Source organism: Pituophis catenifer, unplaced genomic scaffold, assembly GCF_029215685.1.
Source record: "Pituophis catenifer annectens isolate HBS135680 unplaced genomic scaffold, rPitCat1.0.hap2 SCAF_5, whole genome shotgun sequence".
Taxonomy (NCBI): domain Eukaryota; kingdom Metazoa; phylum Chordata; class Lepidosauria; order Squamata; family Colubridae; genus Pituophis; species Pituophis catenifer.
The window spans coordinates 58,963,849-58,984,900 of record NW_027256885.1 but is presented as its reverse complement, the minus strand read 5'-3'; the positions used below and the strand labels follow the sequence as shown (position 1 = coordinate 58,984,900).

The 21,052-nt window shown below is 45.0% G+C and overlaps 1 protein-coding gene across 5 annotated transcripts in view; it reads right to left on the bottom strand.

Moving 5' to 3' along the window:
- Nucleotides 1-1,622: 1,622 nt before the first annotated feature.
- Nucleotides 1,623-21,052, bottom strand: part of LOC139317411 (phosphatidylinositol 5-phosphate 4-kinase type-2 beta) — a 144,779-nt gene continuing 125,349 nt past the window's right edge. For 4 of the 5 annotated variants that reach the window (XM_070944456.1, XM_070944458.1, XM_070944459.1 and 1 more), the window contains 4 exons: nt 8,523-8,636; nt 5,891-6,143; nt 3,888-3,991; nt 1,623-1,944 (listed from right to left, as the gene is read on the bottom strand). In XM_070944456.1, the coding sequence (XP_070800557.1) occupies nt 1,864-1,944; nt 3,888-3,991; nt 5,891-6,143; nt 8,523-8,636 (552 nt within the window). In that variant the 3' untranslated portion in view covers nt 1,623-1,863. The remainder of the gene's footprint in view (nt 1,945-3,887; nt 3,992-5,890; nt 6,144-8,522; nt 8,637-21,052) is intronic. The other variant, XM_070944457.1, reaches the window with a different exon arrangement.

The window sequence follows — 21,052 nt, the reverse complement described above, 5'->3', positions numbered from 1 at the left end:
TGACGATCCAAGCTCTGACGATCCCAGCTGAGTTCCCTGCAACTCAGCTGGGATCGCCAGAACCATGGCTCTGACGGTTGATCCCATCCCAGCTGAGTTCCCTGCAACTCAGCTGGAATGGCCAGAGCCATGTAAAAGGAAAAAAGTTTTCCCCCTCCAGCTTGCTTACCTCAGCTGCTAGTCACAACGCTTGCCTTGCTTGCCTGAATCTAATCCATCAGCAAGCCACTCCCTGCCTGCAATCAAGCAAGCAGGGAGTTGTGGACTTCAACTCCCAGAATTCCTCAGCCAGCAAAGCAAAGCTGGCTGAGGAATTCTGGGAGTTGAAGTCTACAAGTCTTAAAGTTGCCAAGGTTGGAGACCCCTGTTCTATTTGGTAAGTTTTTTTCCCCTTTGGGAGCTTTAAAAAAAATAGTCAATTGGGGTTTTTTTAGTTGTTCTTTTTTAGACCTAGCCATTTAAAGTTTAGGAAGTTTTAAATTTAGCTTTCATATAAAAATAAAAATAAAATAAAATAATATTTGTGCAGCTTTCTGAGATTTAGTGTGTTTCTGTAGTGTTTCACTCTAACTACACAAACACACAAAATCTCATAAAGCTGTATGTGGAATTTTGTGTGTGTAAAGTGTGAAAGTTGTTTTTTTGGACTTTTTGTGGCTGTGTGAGGTTCCTGCTTGTTGCAGGGGCCATTTTGGGTCTAGCACAGCTGCTTTTACATTGTGGGTGAGCCAATTGTGTTGTGTGTGTTTAGAGTGTGAAAGTTTTTTGGGGGGCTTTTTGTGGCTGTGTGAGGTTCCTGCTTGTTGCAGGGGCCATTTTGGGACTAGCACAGCTGCTTTTACATTGTAGGTGAGCCAGTTGATGTTTTTTAATTTTTATTTGGTGTGCATTGGAAGAGGGGTAGTCTTATATGGCGAGTATAGCCCAAACCCTATATTTTAACAGGAAAAGTTGGGGGTTGTCTTATACGCCCAGTCGTCTTATACGCCGGAAAATACGGTAACTTTTTTTAACAGGAAAATATCATCTTACAGCATAAACAACCAGATCAACGTATAAAAGATTGAACCATGAATAATTTAACTCTGATAGATCATTACCTTACAGAGATAACTTAATCCAGGTTGTATTCCAACTCAATACAAATGTATTTGCAGCTCATCAAGATATTATTTTCACATAGTTACCTCACCTCTTCATGATCTCCACCAAGAAATCGTTATCATATCCCATTATAAATACAGATTCTTCTGAAACTGCTTTTTTCCTCCCTTGATCTGCATAAAACTTTTAAGCAGCCATCTTATTCCTTCATATTTCTCATCTTTTTTGAAATGGAAATGCAGAAAAGAAACTGGGATATCAAAAGACCATTAAGTAAAAAGTCTTCATTCAACTGACTTAAAATGGTTTTCCTGCATCATTGCAGTTCTTGTCCTTAAAATGGCAAGCCATTTCTTGTCCAATCCTTAGAGAAAGCAACAGAGAATTTGCTCTGAGTGATGAACAAACGAAGGAAACCATCATTTATATCTTGTTATGTATTCACATTAACATCTGACCATTTGTTGACTGTGATGCTTTTCAAAGAAAAGAAGTACAAAACAACACTAATTTATTCCTCAGGTTTATGTTTGGATATTTATTGTAGCAACCAAAATAGAAGAGAAAAGGTCCCATTTTCCACCAGGTTTAGAGGCCCACAGCTAGAGGTTAGTTTTCTGCTAGGTCACATTGTCATCACACACTCACAGAACATCACACCCAGGAGACTGGGCTGCATCCCTGTAGCACTGGAAATAATAGCCCCCCCCCCCTTTCTACTTTTCTTCTCCTCCTTTTCTGCCAACAATGGGGAGACAACTATGTTAGGATATTGGACATAAATTCATTGAAGCGTTTCGAATACTGCTCTGGATTGACAGTGGAAATTTCTGCACCAGCCTGGAAGACAAAATAAAGAACTTAAAGCACATGTAATTTCATTCAAGCACAAGACTCAGCATCAGCCAATCCTTTAAAGAGGTTGTCCCAAATTTTCAAAACTCAGAGAAGTAGCAAATGGCTCTATACTGTTTTGTCCTCTTCAGAATCTGCAGGAGATTATGACTTATCTTGAGGGAAACCAGCAGTGGAAACCACCTCTTAACCATACGCATATATGAAGAAAAACTGCTTATCTGTAACTAAGTTTTCAAACATTTTCTCACCATCCTAGCCCTTTTTGACAGCAGAGAATGCTCTCCAAACCCAGTCCAGTTTGCATGTCCCAAAGGGCAAAGCTCTCTTTCTGCGTTTCTGCTCAATCCAGAGAAAGCCAAATAATCACCTGCAGCAGAGAGGCAGAAGCAGAACACCTGAACAGCTGTTTATATAGCCACCAGAAAAATGTGGTTACAAGTCAGCTACCCATCCTCTCTCTCATGCTTGTTCAGGCAGAGGAACAACAAAGGCACTTACCTGAAAGGTGATGCAGTATGCCTTAGGACACGGGTGTCAAACTCACGTCGTCACGGCAGTGTCACATGATGTATCGGGACTTTTTCCCCCTTCGCTAAACCGGATGTGGGTGTGGCCAGCGCATGACGCATCCGGCCTGTGGGCCGGGAGTTTGACAGCCCTGCCTTAGGATCAAGAAAAGAGTAGGACCACCTCCCCAACAGTGACTTCAGCACCTGCTCAAACACCCAAAGTATATTGTTATAGTCTTAAATTAAAATAAAGGGCTGAGGGTAGAGGACAGCCCAGCAAAAAATTGGGATTAGCATTTCATTGGAAAAACCTCTCAGGAGACCAAGAGTCCTCTTAAAATTATTGCTAAGGCAGGTGAAAAGGAAAAAAAACTGAGCAGAAAGGCACTGGATCTTGCCCAGTTGAACAGGTACATTGGACTGGAAGGAGACATTGTCTGCTATCCTAACAGCCTCAGCTCTAGATTCTGAATGCTCCAAAGGTTCTTCTGCACTAATTTCACTCTGGCCCTCATTTAGCATTCTCTAACCTATGGCTTTGGATGATGAAGCCCTGATGGGCAGAGCTGAACTGGACAAGGTTATTTAAGAGGGAAGTCATGTACACTGGCAAGACCTCCACTGAAAGGACATATCTTGTAGGAGAAAAAAGACATAGGCATAGACAAAAACAGAAGACAGAACAACAGCAACAGAAAAATCATATCAAAATGTATCTGTGGTGTGGTCACATTAAAATATTCCTGATGTGTACAGTTGAAAGCTGCAGAATGGGCAGAAAATGAGAACCAAAATGATTAGAAAATGAAAGATTGTGATGGATCTTGCTTAAATGATAATCAGAATGGTGATCCACATATACTTGAACCATTGGAACCTAATATCTGATGTAGAGGTGGACAACCTGAGTTACTCTGGCTGTATATGATTTTTATTGAACAAAATGTCTATCTCAACTTTTCATTATTTTTTGCAAATTCTAGAGCCCTCTGCAACCAGAACTCCTGAAAAACTACCGTTTTCCCCAAAATAAGACATCCCCTGATAATAAGCCCAATAGGGCTTTTGAGTGCATGGCAATAAGGCCAAGCTCTTATTTCAGGGTTCAAAAAATATAAGACAGGGTCTTATTTTCGGGGAAACACGGTATTATCATTTTGAGTGATAAACAAGTAAAAACTGTAGTGTAACCCCAAACAAGTATAATGTACTGAAAGAAAAAAACTTTCAAAAACCTCATGGAAATATCAGCCCCATCAATGCATGTATGAAATGGTTCGATCCCTGCCTCCCTCCAGCAATTTTGCATCACTGCTCAAGCAAATGTGCCTTCAGTTGTTCTGAAACATATTATGAAATATGGAATTGCTTGGCTAAGCACGCTGAGGACAAAGAAAAGAAATAGTTCCTTCTTACCCCATGTTTCACAGTTTTGGCAGCATGCGCTGCTTTTTTCTTTGTGTCATATGGCGTAAGGATATCTATAATGGCCATGAAATATATTTCCTTCTTAGGGGCACCTGATTAAAACAAGAGAGAAACATTTCTCAGTGGTGAAGGACAGAGAATTGTTTTTAGGGTTTGCTATTCTTACCAAAGTGCAAGCACAACTAAAGCACTCCAGAATTTTCTAGGCTAGATAAATGACTCAAGAACTAGTTTCTTACTCAGCAGATGCTTCAAAATAGTATCTATAACACACTAGTGAAAATATTGAGGAAGCAGGTGAAAAAGTAAGCAGATGATTTGAGTATGCACAGAGCATTTTTCTCATCAACTATGGTATACATGACAGGAAATTGGTTTGTTTCAAACTTTGTGGAATATAGGTAGTCCTTGATTTATGACCAGTCTTTTAACACACTTCTGGTCATCATAAAACATTGCACCATCCCCTCTGTGCAGTCACGTGATTGTGATCTGGGTGCTTGGTAACCTGTTCACACTTAAGACTGGTTGCCAAGCACCCCACATTCACAGGATTACTATTTGCAATCTTCTCTGCCAGCTTCCCCAGAAAGTCAGTAGGGAAGCTGGCAGAGAAGACTGCAAGCTGCTGCTGCCTACTGAATGATTTCCCCTCCTCTCCATGCATGAAGTGTGAGTGGAAATCCTTTGTTGGGCTGCAGAAACAAAGTGTGGATCATTGCGATCCTGCCTTGTCTTTCCAGCCCAATGCATGAGTTTCTTCTGCATGAGGAAAAGAAAAAACATGAATGCGAGAAGCTTTGCACATGCTGGTAGGCTAGGTAGCTGACCGAGGCCACCTGGGCCATGGTAGACTTTTGCGCACCAGTGGGCCCTGTAGCTGGCCAAGACCTCCTGGGCTGCAGAACGTTTTCTGTGCACTGGTGGGCTGGATGGGAGGGAGACAGGCGGGTGGAGAGAGTTGCACTGCCCCTGCAGTTGTAATTGCGGTTGGGCTGCCAAGCACCCAAATTTTGTTCACATGACTGCAAGGGTGCTGTAACAACTATAACTTTGGGCAGTTTGTAAGACCCTTCATTCAGTACCATCACCATTTTGAATGGTCACTGAATGAATGGTTATAGGTTGAATACTACCTGTAGGCACAGTGCAGAACTGGACAATGCTACTAAAGGGCATGAGGATCTTCTGGGCATTTGTGTAGAAGGGCAGGCACAGCCAGGGGCAGAGTTAAACACATCATCAGTTTAGAGGCCTTGCATTGCCACAAGAGATCCAAGTCCAGCCTCCCACAAATTCCATTTACCATTATCTAGCACCAATTTAGTGCTGATTGTTAATTGACTAGATTCTTTTCAATAAGGACAAGACATAATGTCAGGCACAAAGAATCAGGACCATTCCTAAAGTTGCAGTATAGAAGATACACAAGAATCTAGTCAACTAATGGTCAGCACTACATTGGCACTAGATAAGAGTCAATGGAATCCACAGGGGGGCTGGACTTGAATCTCTTGTGGCAACGCAATGATGCATTTATCTCCACCTCCCCAGCTCTGCATGCTCTTCTCCTACAATTTGTGTATTATAGAAGGCACCCAAGTCATCTTCTCTATCACAGAACCTTCCTGTGTTGCAAATTATTCTTAATCCTGCTTTAAATTGTTTCAGGATGTAAGTGAGCTCTGTCTAAACTCTGACCTGGCTCTCAAATAGACACTCCTACCCTTTACGGTGGCTGCACACTACAGGGGAAGATTAGATTGGAAGTCATGTCTGTAATTAAGGCAGCTTTATTGGCTACGTTGCTGTAGTTTAGGGAGTCAAACAGTTTTAAGATTTCCAAGAAAGTGGAGTGAGCAACGCTGATTCAAATAACTACCACATATCAGTAAATGCTTACAGTCAGAGGATAACACTCTGGCTTTCACCAGACAACTTTACATTTTGTCTTCCACTCCCATTCCCAGCATCCAGATCCCAGCACTTACTTTCATGGCTTTTCATAGCATAGACATCCACTGATGGATCAAACTCCCCAGGCCCGAAAAAATGTGGGAAGTTGAGAAGGTTACCGGGACTCTCAGGTGGAGTCCCATAGGAGCCAATTGGATTCCCACCTATGCCATCATTCTCACATTCTTCATCTTCTGCCTCAAATTCCATCTCCTCTTGCTCAGCCCGATCAACATCGTGAATCCCTACCAGCAAACTGTAATCCATGAACTTCAGCTGTGCAAGAAACTGGAAGTCAACAGAAAGACATTCCTTCTCATTTTCAAGGTCTCTATATCACCTCCAGGATTTGAGTTAAGCCATCTTTCATTAACTTGGCACCAGCTCTAAGTATTGGGACTCCAAGTCACTTAAATCTCAAAGCTTTTCTACATGATCGTTTGGAATTCTTATGGTTACAGGATTATAGAATGTTTTTAGTCTATGGTGGCAAAAAAAAATTAGGAGTCTGGTAGCACCTTTTCTAACTAACAAATTTTATTAAAAGACTTAATAAACTTTTGTGAGTTTGCTGCTTACTTCATCAGATGCACGGAGTGAGTAGACTGATATAGGATTTAAAATGGGATGAGGCAGGGTGGGGGTGAGGGTGGGTGGGAGAAACTAGTTATACAAGTGCAGGTTACATGTGAGACAGATTGCAAGTACCTAATCAATTAACAATTGTAATATGTGAAAAAAGTCACTGTATTTGTGGAAACATTTTGAGGTTGCCTGAAACTTTTTGATGTATACGAGTTCAGCAGTTTCACTTCAATGGTGGGTGTCAAACTCAATTTCATTGAGGGCCGCATCAGGGTTGTGGTTGACCTTGGGGAGGCAGGGTGTGTGTGTGGCCAGCTCAATGTCACTTGCGTTGGGGGCCCCTGTGGTGGCCTGGGCAGGGCTGGGGGTTATCTATTGTCTCCAGTGGAGGAAGGCAAGACCAGGGCAAGCACCAAACCCTTCTCCAACAGAGGAGCCTCGCTGTCCCTCTCAGGCCACACGGAAGACCCCCGGATGGCGGTGCGGGCTGCCCGGAGCCCTGGGCAGCCGAGGCCAAGCGCCCAGCCTGGCCCTTGAGCTCCCAGAGCACCGGGACCCCACAGCCCAGCCCAGCTCAGCTCCGCTTCCCCAAGGGGGCACCTGGCTGCACTTACCTCCTCCTCGAGGCTCCTGCTGCTGTGCTCTCTCTCCTTGGCCAGGTTGCTAATGGTGTGTGCAGGAGGGCAAAGTGAGTGGGTCAGAGGGAGGCCCACTCCTACTCCTTGCGAGGAGCCAGCTTTGTAACAAAAGCATCCTCAGCTATAGGATGGGAGACCACCAGAAGAGGAGGGGGCAAGGGGATAGCGAAAGGGCAGCTGGTAGCCAAGTGCTAAGGCAGGACTTCCCTCAGACCCTCCCTCCCTAATCTCCTTCCTTCCTCCCTCCCTCATTCCTATCCTCCTTCCTTCCTTCTCATTCCCATTGCCTTCCTTCCTTTTTTTGGAGTGCTTGTTTCTTTTTCTCACCTATTACTACTTCAATGGTGTGTGCTTAAGGGACTGTGGCGTGCACATCTCCCCCAACCTGCTGTAGATTGCATCGCACCCTGCCCCCCCAGCTCCCACCCCCAGCCTCGGGGAAGGCTGCAAGAAGCTCCCATCCCAGCTTCTCTTATCTCTCCCGTTCTTTTCCTCCCCAATGTCACAGCACGGGGCTGCAAGGGGAGAGACAACAGAGGCAATGACGGGGGGAGGGGTCAAAGTGGGAAGCCTCTGCCCACTTGCGTGCACGTGTGTGTGTGTGTGTGTATGCATGTGGGCGTCCTGGGTGAAAGGGAAGCGCTCAGAATGCAGTCAGCCTGCGGGGCAAGATGGTCACCAGGGACGCCAGGCCCCACATGTGCGAGCCTCCTGTGCACGCGCCCAGGGGGCGGGGTGGGGGCAGCCCCTTGCTGGCTCCAGGGCAGCCTTGTGGATCTAAGGCTGACCGTGTTCAAGCCCAGATGGCTGCCACCAGTTTGTAGATCAGCACCCGGGTTGCCTGGGCCAAGGCACTGCAGGCTGGTCCTTCGCTATTTCCAGGGCGGCTTCGCAGGCCAGATGTAAGCACATTGCAGGCCAGATGTAAGCACATTGCAGGCCGGATCTGGTCCACGGGCCTTGAGTTTGACACCCCTGTACAGTTAAAGTCTATTTTCAAAATGGTCACTTTGAAATCTTGTGCTTTATTGTCTGCATTCTGCTTAAATTTAAATTAATTTAAAAACCTAATAAAGCTTGTTAGTCCAAGAAGGTGTTATCAGACTCCTTCTTAGACTTGTAGGAGTAACACTCATTTCTGTTGATCCCGAGTTATGGAAAACTGAGCTACTCTTGAGCAGGATGAAGGAGGTAATCCCCAAAGTGAAGCTGAATGCAAGAGACAGTAGCAGGCAAATAAAACTCTTCTGTTTCCTTTTTCTAATGGAAGTTCTTTTCAAATTCATTTAAATTCACTTAGATTGTGAGACAGAGTCTACTAGACACCTCTACCTTATCTAGCCTTTTAAAGAGCTTGAAAATTAGTGTAACAGTGGGGACTCTGGTGATTCCACCTCTTAGTCACAACCCCCATTCCCTAAAACCAACTGCTTAGCTACCCTACCTCAACATCTTGCTTCAATTTCTCCAGGATTTTTTTTTTATATTCATCTCCAACATGGAGCTTTTGGCCTTCATTTAGAAAGTCGTTGTCTTTAAAGGTTGGTAGATCCTTAGCCTAGAAAGAAGGATTGAATTGAAGTAAGTGCAAAACATTGCTTCTATATTATGTGATCCAAAGCAGTTCAATATACTGCTTGCTGAAGTTGGGGCAAAGGCAATTCCATCAACTTTGAGGAAAGGATTAAAAAATACTAAAATATTCATGAGACGCTGCTGGGCTAAAAGTAAAAGCTTGTGAGACACTGTGGAAAGGAAGTAGAGAAGGACTGCAGTTTAGGTCAGTAGAAGCAACATGTAGGAGATGACCAGGCTGAGCCTGAGGGAGGGGCCAAACACATCATCAGTCATGAGTCCCTTCGCACCCACAAGAGATCTAAGTCCAGCCCACCTTGAATTCCTGTGACTCTTATCTACAGGCAATTTGCTTGGGCCCTTAGTAGTTCAGATTCTTGTAGAGAGCTTAAGCTTGTAATAAATCTTTATACCCATTTGAACTGCCTGGATCTCCTGATTTCCCTGGCACTTGACATAACACAGCCCAGATGTGAGAGCCAGGGGGGAAAGCAATTAACAAAGAGACTACTCCTAGGAATTGGTCTTTCCTTTTTAAAAACAATTTTATTTTATTCAAAAAGTTAAAATCCAAAATCCCCTCTCCCATCATGGCATGCTGAATGGATAGGTTTTTTTTTCTCTCCTGCCGATGAACAGCTGATTTTGCCACCAAAGCTGGTTATTTGGTGGCTTTGCTGCCTGTTTTTATGAAGGGGAGACTAGGAAGGAACTAAGTGGACCTTTGGACAATTGTACACAGATGGAAAAGTGGGGGTGGATGACTGCAATTCTTGGTAAGGAGCAATCAGAAGGTTATTCTCTTGACACCTTTTCCCTTCAGCTGCTCGTTTTTCTTAAGCATGCATGGACTTTAATTGCAATTTTTGAAGCTTTACTTGTTATTTTAACCATTCAGTCGTGTCCAACTCTTGGTGACTTTATAAGCAAGTGCTCTCCATGCTACCCTGTCAAGCACAGCTTCTTTCAGTTGTTGGATGTTCATTTTTGTATCAGATTTGATGTTATCAAGCCAGCATGTTCTTTGCTTGCCCCTTCTTCTTGTTCCACTAACCATTCCTAGCATCATTGACTTCTCCAATGAATTTGCACACATGACATGGCCAAAGTAAATCAGACATAGTTTTGTGATTTTGGCTTGATGTTTCTGGTTTTATATGATTCAGCACCTCTCTGTTGATTGTTCTGGCTGTCCATTGTATACTGCAATAATTTACGCCAGCACCACAGTTCAAAGGTGTCAATTCTTCTTCGATCAGGCATTCTTAGTGTCCAACTCTCACACCCATACATCATTATTGGGAAGACTATTGCTCTAACTAGCCTGCTTTTTGTATTTATATCAATATCTCTGCTTTTCTAGATCTTATTGTTAACCATTGCAGTGCTGCCCAAGGTTTGATTTCAGGCCTATGTTTGATTTTAGGAGTAGAACTGCCATCGTGAACAATTTTTGATGCAAGGAAGATAAATTCTCGAACTAATTCAATTTTCTCCTTGTTGATTTTAAACAGCTCATGTCCATCTGCAGCTGTTGTCATTATCTTTGTTTTTCTGATGTTAAGACCCAACTTTTTCACTTTTCTCCTTGATTTTCCAGATCATTTTTTTCTAGGACTTTCTTATTTTCAGCCAATAGTGTTGCATCATCTGTGTACCTCAAATTATTTATGGTTCTTCCCCCAAGCTTCACTCCAACATCAGGCAATTCCAGATCTAATTTCTGCATGATCACTTCAGCATACAGATTGAACAAAAATGGTGATAAAGTATTTTCCTATCTAACTCCTTTACTCATCCTGAACCAATCTGTGTCACCATAAAGTGTTCTCACTGTTACCTCCGAGGAGGAATCGGGCGGCTGGTGGGGCCTTGGACCGAGTCGTGCCTTTGCGGCCTCTGACCCGGTGCCGATCCCGCGCAGCTCCTTGGTTTACTGAGGAGCTGAGGGAAATGAAGCGCCGGAAAAGACGCCTGGAGAGCGGTTGGAGGGCCAGTCTCGCTGAATCTGATCGAACACTGGTAAGGTCGCATATTGAGGCCTACCTAGTGGCGATAAAGACGGCAAAGTTTAATTACTTTTCCGCCTCTATTACGTCATCAGGGAATCGTCCGGCCGCCCTGTTTAGGGTGACCCGCTCCCTGCTCCATCCGGGAGTGCGGGAGGATCCCCTGGAAGGCAGGGCGGAGGATTTCGGACAATACCTGTGTGACAAAATTGCTCAGATCCGGGGGGATTTGGACTCTGACTGGGTAGATCAGGGCAGGGTGACAAGGAATAGTCTTGAGAATGTTATCTGGGAGGAGTTTGATGCTGTGACTCCTGATGATGTGGACAGGATTTTGGGGAGACTTAGTGCGGCCACATGTTTACTGGACCCGTGTCCCTCCTGGTTGGTACTGGCTTCCCGGGAGTTTACACGAGGCAGGCTCCAGGGTGTTATCAACGCTTCGTTGAGTGAGGGTTACTTCCCCGCTGCCTTGAAAGAGGCGGTGGTGAGGCCTCTCCTCAAGAAGCCGTCCCTGGATCTGGCAATATTGGCCAACTATTGTCCTGTCTCCAACCTTAGCTTTATGGCGAAGGTTGTTGAGAGTGTGGTCGCGCGACAGTTTCCACAATTCCTGGAGGAAACATCTTATCTAGATCCGTTCCAGTCGGGTTTCATGTCTGGGCACAGCACGGAAACGGCATTGGTCGTGTTGGTTGATGATCTCTGGAGGGCTCGGGACAGGGGTTGCTCCTCTGTTCTGGTCCTGTTAGACCTCTCAGCGGCTTTTGATACCATCCACCATGGTATCATGCTGCACCGGCTGGAAGAGTTGGGGGTGGGAGGCACCGTATTGCGGTGGTTCTCCTCCTTTCTCTCCGACCGGTCGCAGTTTGTGTTGGCAGGGGGGCAGAGGTCGACCTCGAGGCCTCTCGTCTGTGGAGTGCCGCAAGGATCGGTCCTCTCGCCCCTTCTGTTCAACATTTATGTGAAGCCGCCGGGCGAGATCATCCGTGGCTTCGGGGTGAGATACCATCAGTACGCTGATGACACCCAGCTGTACATCTCCACCCCAGGCCACCCCAACGATGCCCTTGAAGTGATGTCTCAGTGCCTGGAGGCTGTGCGGATCTGGATGGGGAGGAACAGGCTCAAGCTCAACCCTTCCAAGACTGAGTGGCTGTGGCTCCCGGCATCCCGATATAGTCAGTTGACTCCATCACTGACTATTGGGGGCGAGTCCTTGGCCCCCACAGAAAGGGCTCACAATCTGGGAGTCCTCCTGGATATGCAGCTGTCCTTGGAGGAACATCTGATGGCTGTAACCAGGGAGACCTTTTATCAGGTTCACCTGATTCGCCAGTTGCGGCCCTTTCTTGATCGGGATTCCCTGTGCACAGTCACCCACGCCCTCGTCACCTCTCGCCTTGACTACTGCAATGCTCTCTACATGGGGCTCCCCTTGAGGGGCACCCGGAGGCTCCAGCTGGTCCAGAACGCAGCAGCGCGGGTAGTGATGGGAGCAGCATGGCGCTCCCATGTAACACCGCTCCTGCGCGAGCTGCACTGGCTCCCGGTGGTCTTCCGGGTGCGCTTCAAGGTGTTGGTTATCACCTTTAAAGCGCTCCATGGCATAGGGCCTAGCTATCTTCGAGACTGCCTGCTGCTACCGACGACCTCCCAGCGACCCGTGCGCTCCCACAGAGAGGGCCTCCTCAGGGTGCCATCAGCCAAACAATGTAGGCTGGTGACCCCCAGGGGGAGAGCCTTCTCTGTGGGGGCACCTACCCTCTGGAATCAGCTGCCCCCAGAGATAAGGAGAATCCAAGACCTCAGTGCCTTCCGCTGTGCCCTTAAAACCCACTTTTTCCAGCAAGCCGGGCTGGCTTAGGAAGAAATTTTTTAAAATTTTTAAATGTTTAATTGGTTTGTGGTTTTTTAAATTTTGGGCCAAATTTATATAGATTTTAATTGTTTTTAATATTTGTATTTCATGTTTTTAATTCTGGCTGTGCACCGCCCTGAGTCCTCAGGGAGAAGGGCGGTATATAAATTGAAAATAAATAAATAAATAAATAAAAAAAAAAAAGCTGCTCATAGCTTATTGTGTTCTACACAGTCAAAAGCTGTGTCCATATCTCTTGACACAGGGCAGTGATGATGTTAACTGGCACTGGTCTTAGTAATTCCGCAGGTATTCCATCAATACCTGGGGCTTTCCAGTTTGGCAATTTCTCCATGGCCCATTTTATTTCTTCTTTCAAGATGTTTTGTTCTTTATTAATTAGGTTGTCATCATTGTAATCTTCATGGTAAGTCAAACTGCTATAGAGTCCTTCTGTATATACTTTTCATCTGTTCTTGATCTTCTGCTGGTCACATTCCTGTTGCAGTCTTTAACAGTTCCTTACCGTGCTGAAAAGCTGGATCACATAATTTTCACTACAGCAAACATTACCTTAGTATGTCCCTTCCTGTTAGCTTCTTCCAGATGTTGACACTGCTCCTCCCACTGCCTATTTTTGTCTTTCCTGGCTTCACATTGGAAAATTGCATTCAGCTTTTTAACTTCATCCTTATTATCTTTGGCCGCCCTTCGCTGATCTGCTATTTTGATGGTGTCATCAGATAGCCACTTGTTTGTTCTCTTCAGTTTTGGGTGTGGCACATACTTTCCAGCAATTTCCATGTTACCTTGGATCTCTCACCAGTGTTCATTTAGACCTTTCCCTTCTAAATTCAGTGGTTCAAAACTATTTTCAACCTCTATGGCTGTTATGACCCAGGTGGTCAAGGCAAGGCAGGCCTTTAGAGAGTCCTTTATTGTCCTCAAGAAGTGTTGAACAAACGGCCCTCCAACAACTAGTAAGTCCCAAAGATGCTTTTTTTTCAAGAGGCAACTGGACTTTCTGATTTTTCTTTGAAGACATTTCACTTCTCATCCAAGCAGCTTTTTCAGCTCTGACTGGATGGTGGGGAATGGAAGGATTTATACTCCTTGCAGACAGCTGGTCATTTGTATTCTTTTAGAGAGTCATTGAGGCCACCTGGAAGTTTATCTGTGTCATCAGTGGTGGTGCAAATGGGTGTGGAGCCTTCTTGGAACTGCTGAAAGGACTGTGTTGTGGACTGGAGATAAATGACATCATAACCCTCCCCCTCTGTTGAGAGAAGGCTGTTCAATTTTGACATAGATGACCTCTTTGACCCCTCTTTCAAACCAGCGGTCCTGTGTCCAAAATGTGGACTTTGCTGTCTTCAAAAGAATGGCCTTTGTCTTTTAAATGCAGATGGACTGCTGAATCTAGTCCTGATGGGTTTGTTCTAGTCTGTTGTGCCATGCGTTTATGAAGTGGTTGCTTTGTTTCCCCAATGTACAGATCTGCACATGGCTCACTGCATTGTACTACATATACCACATTGCTCAGATTGTGTCTGGGTGTTTTATCCTTGGGGCGGACAAGCTTCTGCCTCAATGTATTCTTGGGTTTGAAGTGTGCATGTATGTTGTGTTGGCTAAAGATCCTCCTGAGCTTTTCCAGTATTCCTGCAATGTATGGAATGACAACGTTGCTTTGTTTATTGTTCTCTTCATTGTCTGTTATGGAGAAGCTAACGACCAGTAAGGCTCCACCCCCATGCTACCCTGAAGGCAGCCACCCTCAGTCCCAAAAACAGCAGCCCATATATTACCAGGAAAGTCCACAAGGCAAAGTCCAGGCATAAGACAAATGGCAGTCCTCAGGGCAACAACAAGGTACAAGGCAAAGGCAGTTCTGAAGGTAAAGCAAAGCAAAGGGCAAAAGCAGTCCACAAGGTTAGGGCAAGACAAACGGCAGTCCTCAAAGCAAGGTGAAAAGCAGTCTGCCAGGGTTCCAAGTAGCAGCCCATAGGAAATCAAAACTCCAAGGCAGGATTACTCAAAGTATAGATTTATTAGGCATGTCATATTGGCACAGCTGGTGAAAACCCGAATCGGAAGTTCCCCGGGTTTTCCCCACCCAGTTCAAAATCCAAAGTTCTTCCCCTCATCACACACAACCATCACATGCCCCAATCAGGCCTCTCTCTCCATCCCGGATGCCTCCCATCCATGCCCCTCCAGGTGCTGGTGAGTGTGTCCTTGGTTCCCAGAACAAACAATGTTATTTTGGCTACATATTCCCCCAGCTATCTCTACTCCCCCCTCCCTTTCCCAGAAGCTCCATCCAGCCTCGCTGTGGCAACCCTGAAAATGCTCAAAGATGGCTCCAGGGTTGACAGGCTGCCCCTCCTCATGCAAAAACGATGTCCTGGAAAAGGAAAGAAAGACCATAGAGAATTAAACTGACCCCACTCAGCCTCCCTGACCTCCTCCAGGCAGTTCTTTAGATTTCCCTGGATACTTATCATGAAACTGTTTGACTAATCTGTCTGTTTTCACATCCCAACTCTTAACCCAGGTGGCCTCAGACAGGGGGTAGCCTTTCCAGTCGACTAAGTACTGTAGTCGGCCCTGATGCAGGCGTGAATCCAAAATCTTCTTCAACTCATAGTGGGTCTCCCCCTGCACTACCATAGGCTTTGGGGCTGCCCGGTCAACTGGCCTTAGTTAGGAACCTACCGCCGGCTTTAACAAGCTGCTATGAAAAACCGGATGCACTTTCCCTAGCAAGCGTGGGAGGCTGAGCTGAAAGGTTACGGGGTTTATTACTTTCACAATTGGAAATGGACCCAGAAACTTAGGTCCTAGCTTCCTACTTGGCAATTTCAATCTCAAGTACTTTGATGACAGATACACTTTGTCACCAACTCGGAAGGGAGGTTGGGGGGAGCGGCGCTTGTTGGTTTGCACTTTATAGGTTCTCGCCGCTTCCACCAGGGCTTGCTTGGTATTTTCCCACCCCTGCTTCAAGGACTCCATCCAGTTGTTCAGGGACATGGATGATGGTGGCTTTGTGGGTAGCTCCGGCATGAGGACAAACTCCATGCCACTGGTAACCTGGAATGGGGTCAGGCCAGTGCTGCTATGCACCGCATTATTGTAAGCCACCTATGAGAAAGGCAGCAGGTGTGCCCAGTTGGACTGCTGATAGTCCACATAGCACAAGTACTGCTCCACCATAGCGTTCACTCGTTCCACCGCCCCATTTGTGCTCAGATGAAAAGCCGAACTGAGACCCTGGGTGGACCCTATGGCTCTCAGGAACTCCCTCCAAAAATTTGCCGTGAATTGGACCCCCCACCTGAGATAATCCTATGGGGGACCCCATGCAGCCTATAGATTTGCTTTATAAACATTCTGGCCAATTTCTTAGTGAAGGGTAGCCCCTTGCAGGCGGTGAAATGGGCTTACTTCGAGAATAAGTCAATCACGGTCGAAATGACCATGTTCCCGGCACTCTCCGGGAGCTTGACTATAAAATCCATGGCAATCTCCACACACGGACAAGTTGGTTCTGCAACCTGTTCAAGTTGACCAGGGGGTTTCCCTGGTCTCTTTTTCATGGCCGTGCAGGTAGTGCAACTGTTTACATAGTCCTCCACATCCTTTTTCATCTTTGGCCACCAGAATTGGCCTCTGGCTAGGTGCAGAGTTTTTAGATAGCCGAAATGTCCCGCCAGGTTGGCGTCGTGGCTGCGCTTGCAGGACCTGGAGTCTCAGGGTGGTGGAGACATATATCTTGGTCCCTTTCAATGCCAGTCCATCTTTAAGGATCAGGGCTTCCCTGTTGTCGTTGAACCAAGGGTCTGCAGAGAGGGCTGTCTTCAGTGCTGTCATCTGGTCGCCTCCGGTAGGTGGTTGTTGTTGGGCTTGGGCTTGGGTGGTGATTTGGGAAGCCGGCTGGGAGGTGGGGATGATGGCATGGATGACCTCCTCTCGGCGACTGTTGAATTGCGGTTTTCTGAATAGAGCATCAGTGAGCATGGGATATTTTTAAGGTCGAAGTTGAACCGTTTGAAGTATTGGGCCCACCTGACTTGCTTGGGAGGAGAGCTTTTAGGGTGTTTTTGGTGCCTCTAGGTTTTTGTGATCAGTCCAGACTTTGAAGGGCACTTTGCTCCCCTTTAAGAAGTGTTGCCAGGTGAGGAGAGCCCAATGGATGGTGTAGGCCTCCTTCTCCCACACCGCCCAGCATCGTTCGGTGTTGGTGAGTTCTTTGGAGGTGTAGGTGCATGGTTGCGGCTGGCCTTGAGGGTTCACTTGTAAATGCACCGCCGCTACAGCCACGTCGCTGGCATCCACTTGGATCATGAACGGTTGCTCTGGTTCAGGGTGCCTTAGGATGGGTTCCTCGGCGAATAATTTCTTCAGGGCTTCGAAGGCTCGCTGACAATCTAAAGACCAGGCCAGGGGCTGACTTGGCTTTGGTTTGGGACTCCCCCCTCCTGTTTTTAACAGTTCTGTGAGGGGAAGTGCCACTTCAGCAAATGCGGGGATGAATTGTCTATAGAAGTTGGCAAACCCAGGGGGCGTGGCCGGCATCAGGCGATACGGTGTGGATTCTGGGGCTCCAGGAGAACACCGATATCCTAGCCGATTTTGGGGATCTCCAGGGATCATAGCTGTCTTGTGGAGACAGCGAAGAAAGAAGACGCTGGCTGGCATGGATAGGGAATGAGCAAGTTCCCTGAAATGCCGGCATTAGTCTTCAACCCGTTGGCGAAGGAAGGCAGCCATATTAAGGAGCTGTCACAAGCCAGAACGGCCACGATCAGAAAGAGGGAATGTCGGAACTGTAATTGAACAGAGTATTGTTACCGGGTGAGTAATTGGCCAACTCACAGGTAAAAGAAAAAAAAAGTCTTTGCTTGAAAAAACTGTAGCGGAAGATTGGCAGCTAATTGGCACAGAAGGACTAAAGCGGAGGGGAAAAAAAGCCGGAACATTAAAAATCAAACCTAAAGCCCTGGAAAAAATCTTCCATTCGGATTTAAAACTGGATTTGGGGGAAAAAAATAAGACAAGGAGAAGAATTTAATGTGGAAAAGAGGAAGTGAATGCTTTTGTGTATTACAAGATGGCTATTTTGTTATGCAAAGGATTGTGAATCGGAGAAAGACAGCTGCTGGCGGAGAGTGTGAGAAAGAGGTGTGAGAGTATTCATACAGCTCTACCAAGATAAGAGAACAAAGGACAAAGACTGAAACGGTGCTGGCTCAAGTAAAGATCTGAATTGGACATTATTTAAAGGGGGGAAAAAAGAACACTATATAGACTTGGAAATTTGAAATAGATGTAAAGGAAAAGAATACATTTAAAAATCTCAGCCTTTTAAATTGAAAATATGGAGAATTGGGAGGAGGAATATGAGACATTGAGGGAGATGTTTCAAAAAATAAGAGAAGCATTTAAGGGAAACAAAGAAGCAGAGGATTGGTTAGAATGCAAAAAAAGAGAAAGAGAACAGAAGAATGAGAAACAAAAGAAACAAAGAGATAATATTGGAGAAATAATTGAAAATAAAGATAAAGATGATTACACTGGGTTTAGCAGTGACAGAATAAGAATGGATAAGGGAAAATACATCTCAAATAAGAAAAGAAGAGAAATAAATGGGGAAAGATTGAGAAAGAAAATGAATAGAGTTAAAATTAAAGAAAAGAGGCTGAAGGGGAGATACAAGAAAAGGAAAAAGAGGAAGGGAATGGGAACTAAGAAATGGAGTTGTGGAGAGACTAAGGGAAAATGGTTAAGAGTCAGTGAAAATGTTAATTTGTTAATAAAGAGAATGATGCTAGTGGTAGAAATTATATGTGAAAATGTTGTTAAATGAAACAGACCAGTAGGTGCAATGTGAAAGAAAGAATGATTTTGGAGAAAGCATTAAATGGAGAGAAATAAGTAACATAAGCATTAATTGAAATTATGATGAAAAACTGAAATTGAATGTAAAATTGAATGAAATTGAAATGTTAAAAAATGATTTAAGTGTTATACTTACAAGAAGTAAAGAAGAAAAAAACATATTGTTAAAAGTAAAGAAGATAAAGGATTGGAAGATTGGGTAAAAATTTAAAGGGAAAAATAGAATAAGATGAAATATACTGTTTATAAATAAAAAGATAACAGGAATTTTGTGAAATATACTTGATAAATGAAAGATTGGGGTTGCCTGGACTCCATAGTGGAAAATATTAAATCGAAGATGAATACAGCAATAGAGAGAGATGAGAAGAGAGGTGGAAGGGAAGAGGAAGGAGAGAGAGGGAAGGAAGAGTAGGGAGGAAGGAAGGGAAGGGACATTACAGTAGGAGAGAGGGGAAGAGAGGGGGGAAGAGAGGAGAAGGAGAAGGGCAGGGGAAATAGACAAGAGAAGAAGAGGAGGGGAAGAGAAAGTAGGAAAGAAAGAAAAGAGGGAGATGGTAGGTTGGAGGAGAAAGATTGCTGTACAATAAAAAAGATGAAATGGAAGAAAGGCAACCCCGAACAAACACAAATATATTAAGATAAAGAATGAATTGTTAAAGAATAAAAGAGAATAAATATGAATAAGCAGGAAAATTAGAATTTGAGGGTGAATGAAGATGTTGTTTATATAAGTAAGCAAAGAAATATTGAGATATTAAAAAAAGGGAAAAAAGAAAATTGTGGCAAAAATTGTAATTGAGTAAAATGTATTTGAATTTGATAAATTGTATAAGATAAGATATGGCCAATACTCTGTTCATAAAAGATGTGGGTGAATGTGTGTGTGTGTGGGGGGGAACCAATAAAACTTGATTTTAAAAAAAGAAGTTGGCAAACCCGAGGAAGCTTTGAAGTTGCTTATGGGTGCATGGGGGCTGCCAATCTAGGACACTTTTCACTTTCCCTGTGTCCATCTCGATTCCTTCGTTTGACACTCGGTAGCCCAGGTAGTCTAGGAAGGTCTTGTGGAACTCACATTTTGACAGCTTTGCATAGAGTCTGGCCGCAAGTTTCTTTAGGACTTGGCGCACTAATTTGACATGTTCCTCTCGGGTCTCACTGAAAATGAGAATGTTGTTCAGATAGACTAGGACCCCTTTGTAAAGGTGATTATGCAGCACCTCGTTCATTAGCTGCATGAAGACTGAGGGGGCTCCTTGTAATCCAAACAGCATTACTTTGAATTGGAAGCTGCCTAACGGACAGTTAAAGGCTGTCTTCCACTCATCTCCTTCCCTAATGCGGACTCTGTAGTACGCCTCTCGTAGGTTGAACTTGGTTAATACCTTCCCCTTTGCTAGGTGGGCCAGCATGTCCTTCATTAAGGGCAGGGGGTACGTGTTTTCTATGCACATGGCGTTGATTCCACGGAAATCCACAGAGCCTCATCGAGCCATCTTTTTTTTTCTTTAAACAGCACTGGGGCCGCCACCCGGGACTTAGCTGGCTGGCTGAAGCTCCTTGCCAAGTTGGTGTCTATGTAGTTTCTTAGCTCGTCCATTTCCCTGGGGGTCATGGAGTACATATTGGGCTTAGGGAGTTTAGCTCCTGGCACCAACTCTATTGCACAGTCAGTAGGTCGGTGAGGGGGGAGGGCATTACAGTCTTGCTCGCTTAATGCGTCGGCCAAGTCCCTGTATTCTTTTGGCACTAGGGGGCAGCCGGGCGGTGCAGTCGTGATGCCCACAGCTTTCTCACAGGGGTTCATGCCGTGGCACAGCTTTGCGGGGTTGGTTTTTCTGCTGGATGTGGTAGCGGGCCAACCCCTATCCTTAATTTTCTATAGCCACCCTCCCACGTGATAGTGGGTGCCCATTTGTCCAGCCAAGCTAGGCCTAGGATAACTGATTCAGGCATTTTTGGCACTACCATGAAGCTGATGATCTCCCAGTGGTGACCCATTTCCAGTCTCACCGGTTCGGTAACTAGTGTGGCTGGGGCTCCCCCTATCAGCGTCCCATCGACTTGTTCAAAGCGTATGGGGCACGCTAGGGACGTCGTGGCTATCCCCAACCTCTGGACTGTAGGGAAACTGATTAGGCATCTAGTGCAGCCGCTGTCTATGATGGTCTCTTTAAAGTCATACAATACATATTCATATTAAAGTCACAGAACACATATATTGCCTGGACAACTTGTTAGGCTCAAACCATATCCTAACATTCTCCCCTTTGGACAGGTCAATATATACAGTTTAGATTCTTAATCCATAGCTTTCACAACACGTTTTATGTTTGATAGCACCTTGCGCTTTGGTAAAATTATCAGCAATATTGTCTTCCGACATACAATATTCCAACTTAACCATGTTGCTTTGAATACACTGATGAACATTCAGATACCGAATGTCAGTATACTTAGATCTAGTTTTAACTGCTAAATTTGTTGCCATTTTTATAGCAGCTTGGTTGTCCTCATGTATTACAATTGGATAATCCATCTTTAAACCAATATCCATCATTAGTTGTTTGTAATAAATCAGATCAGTACAAACTAGTGACAAACATGAGAATTCTGCCT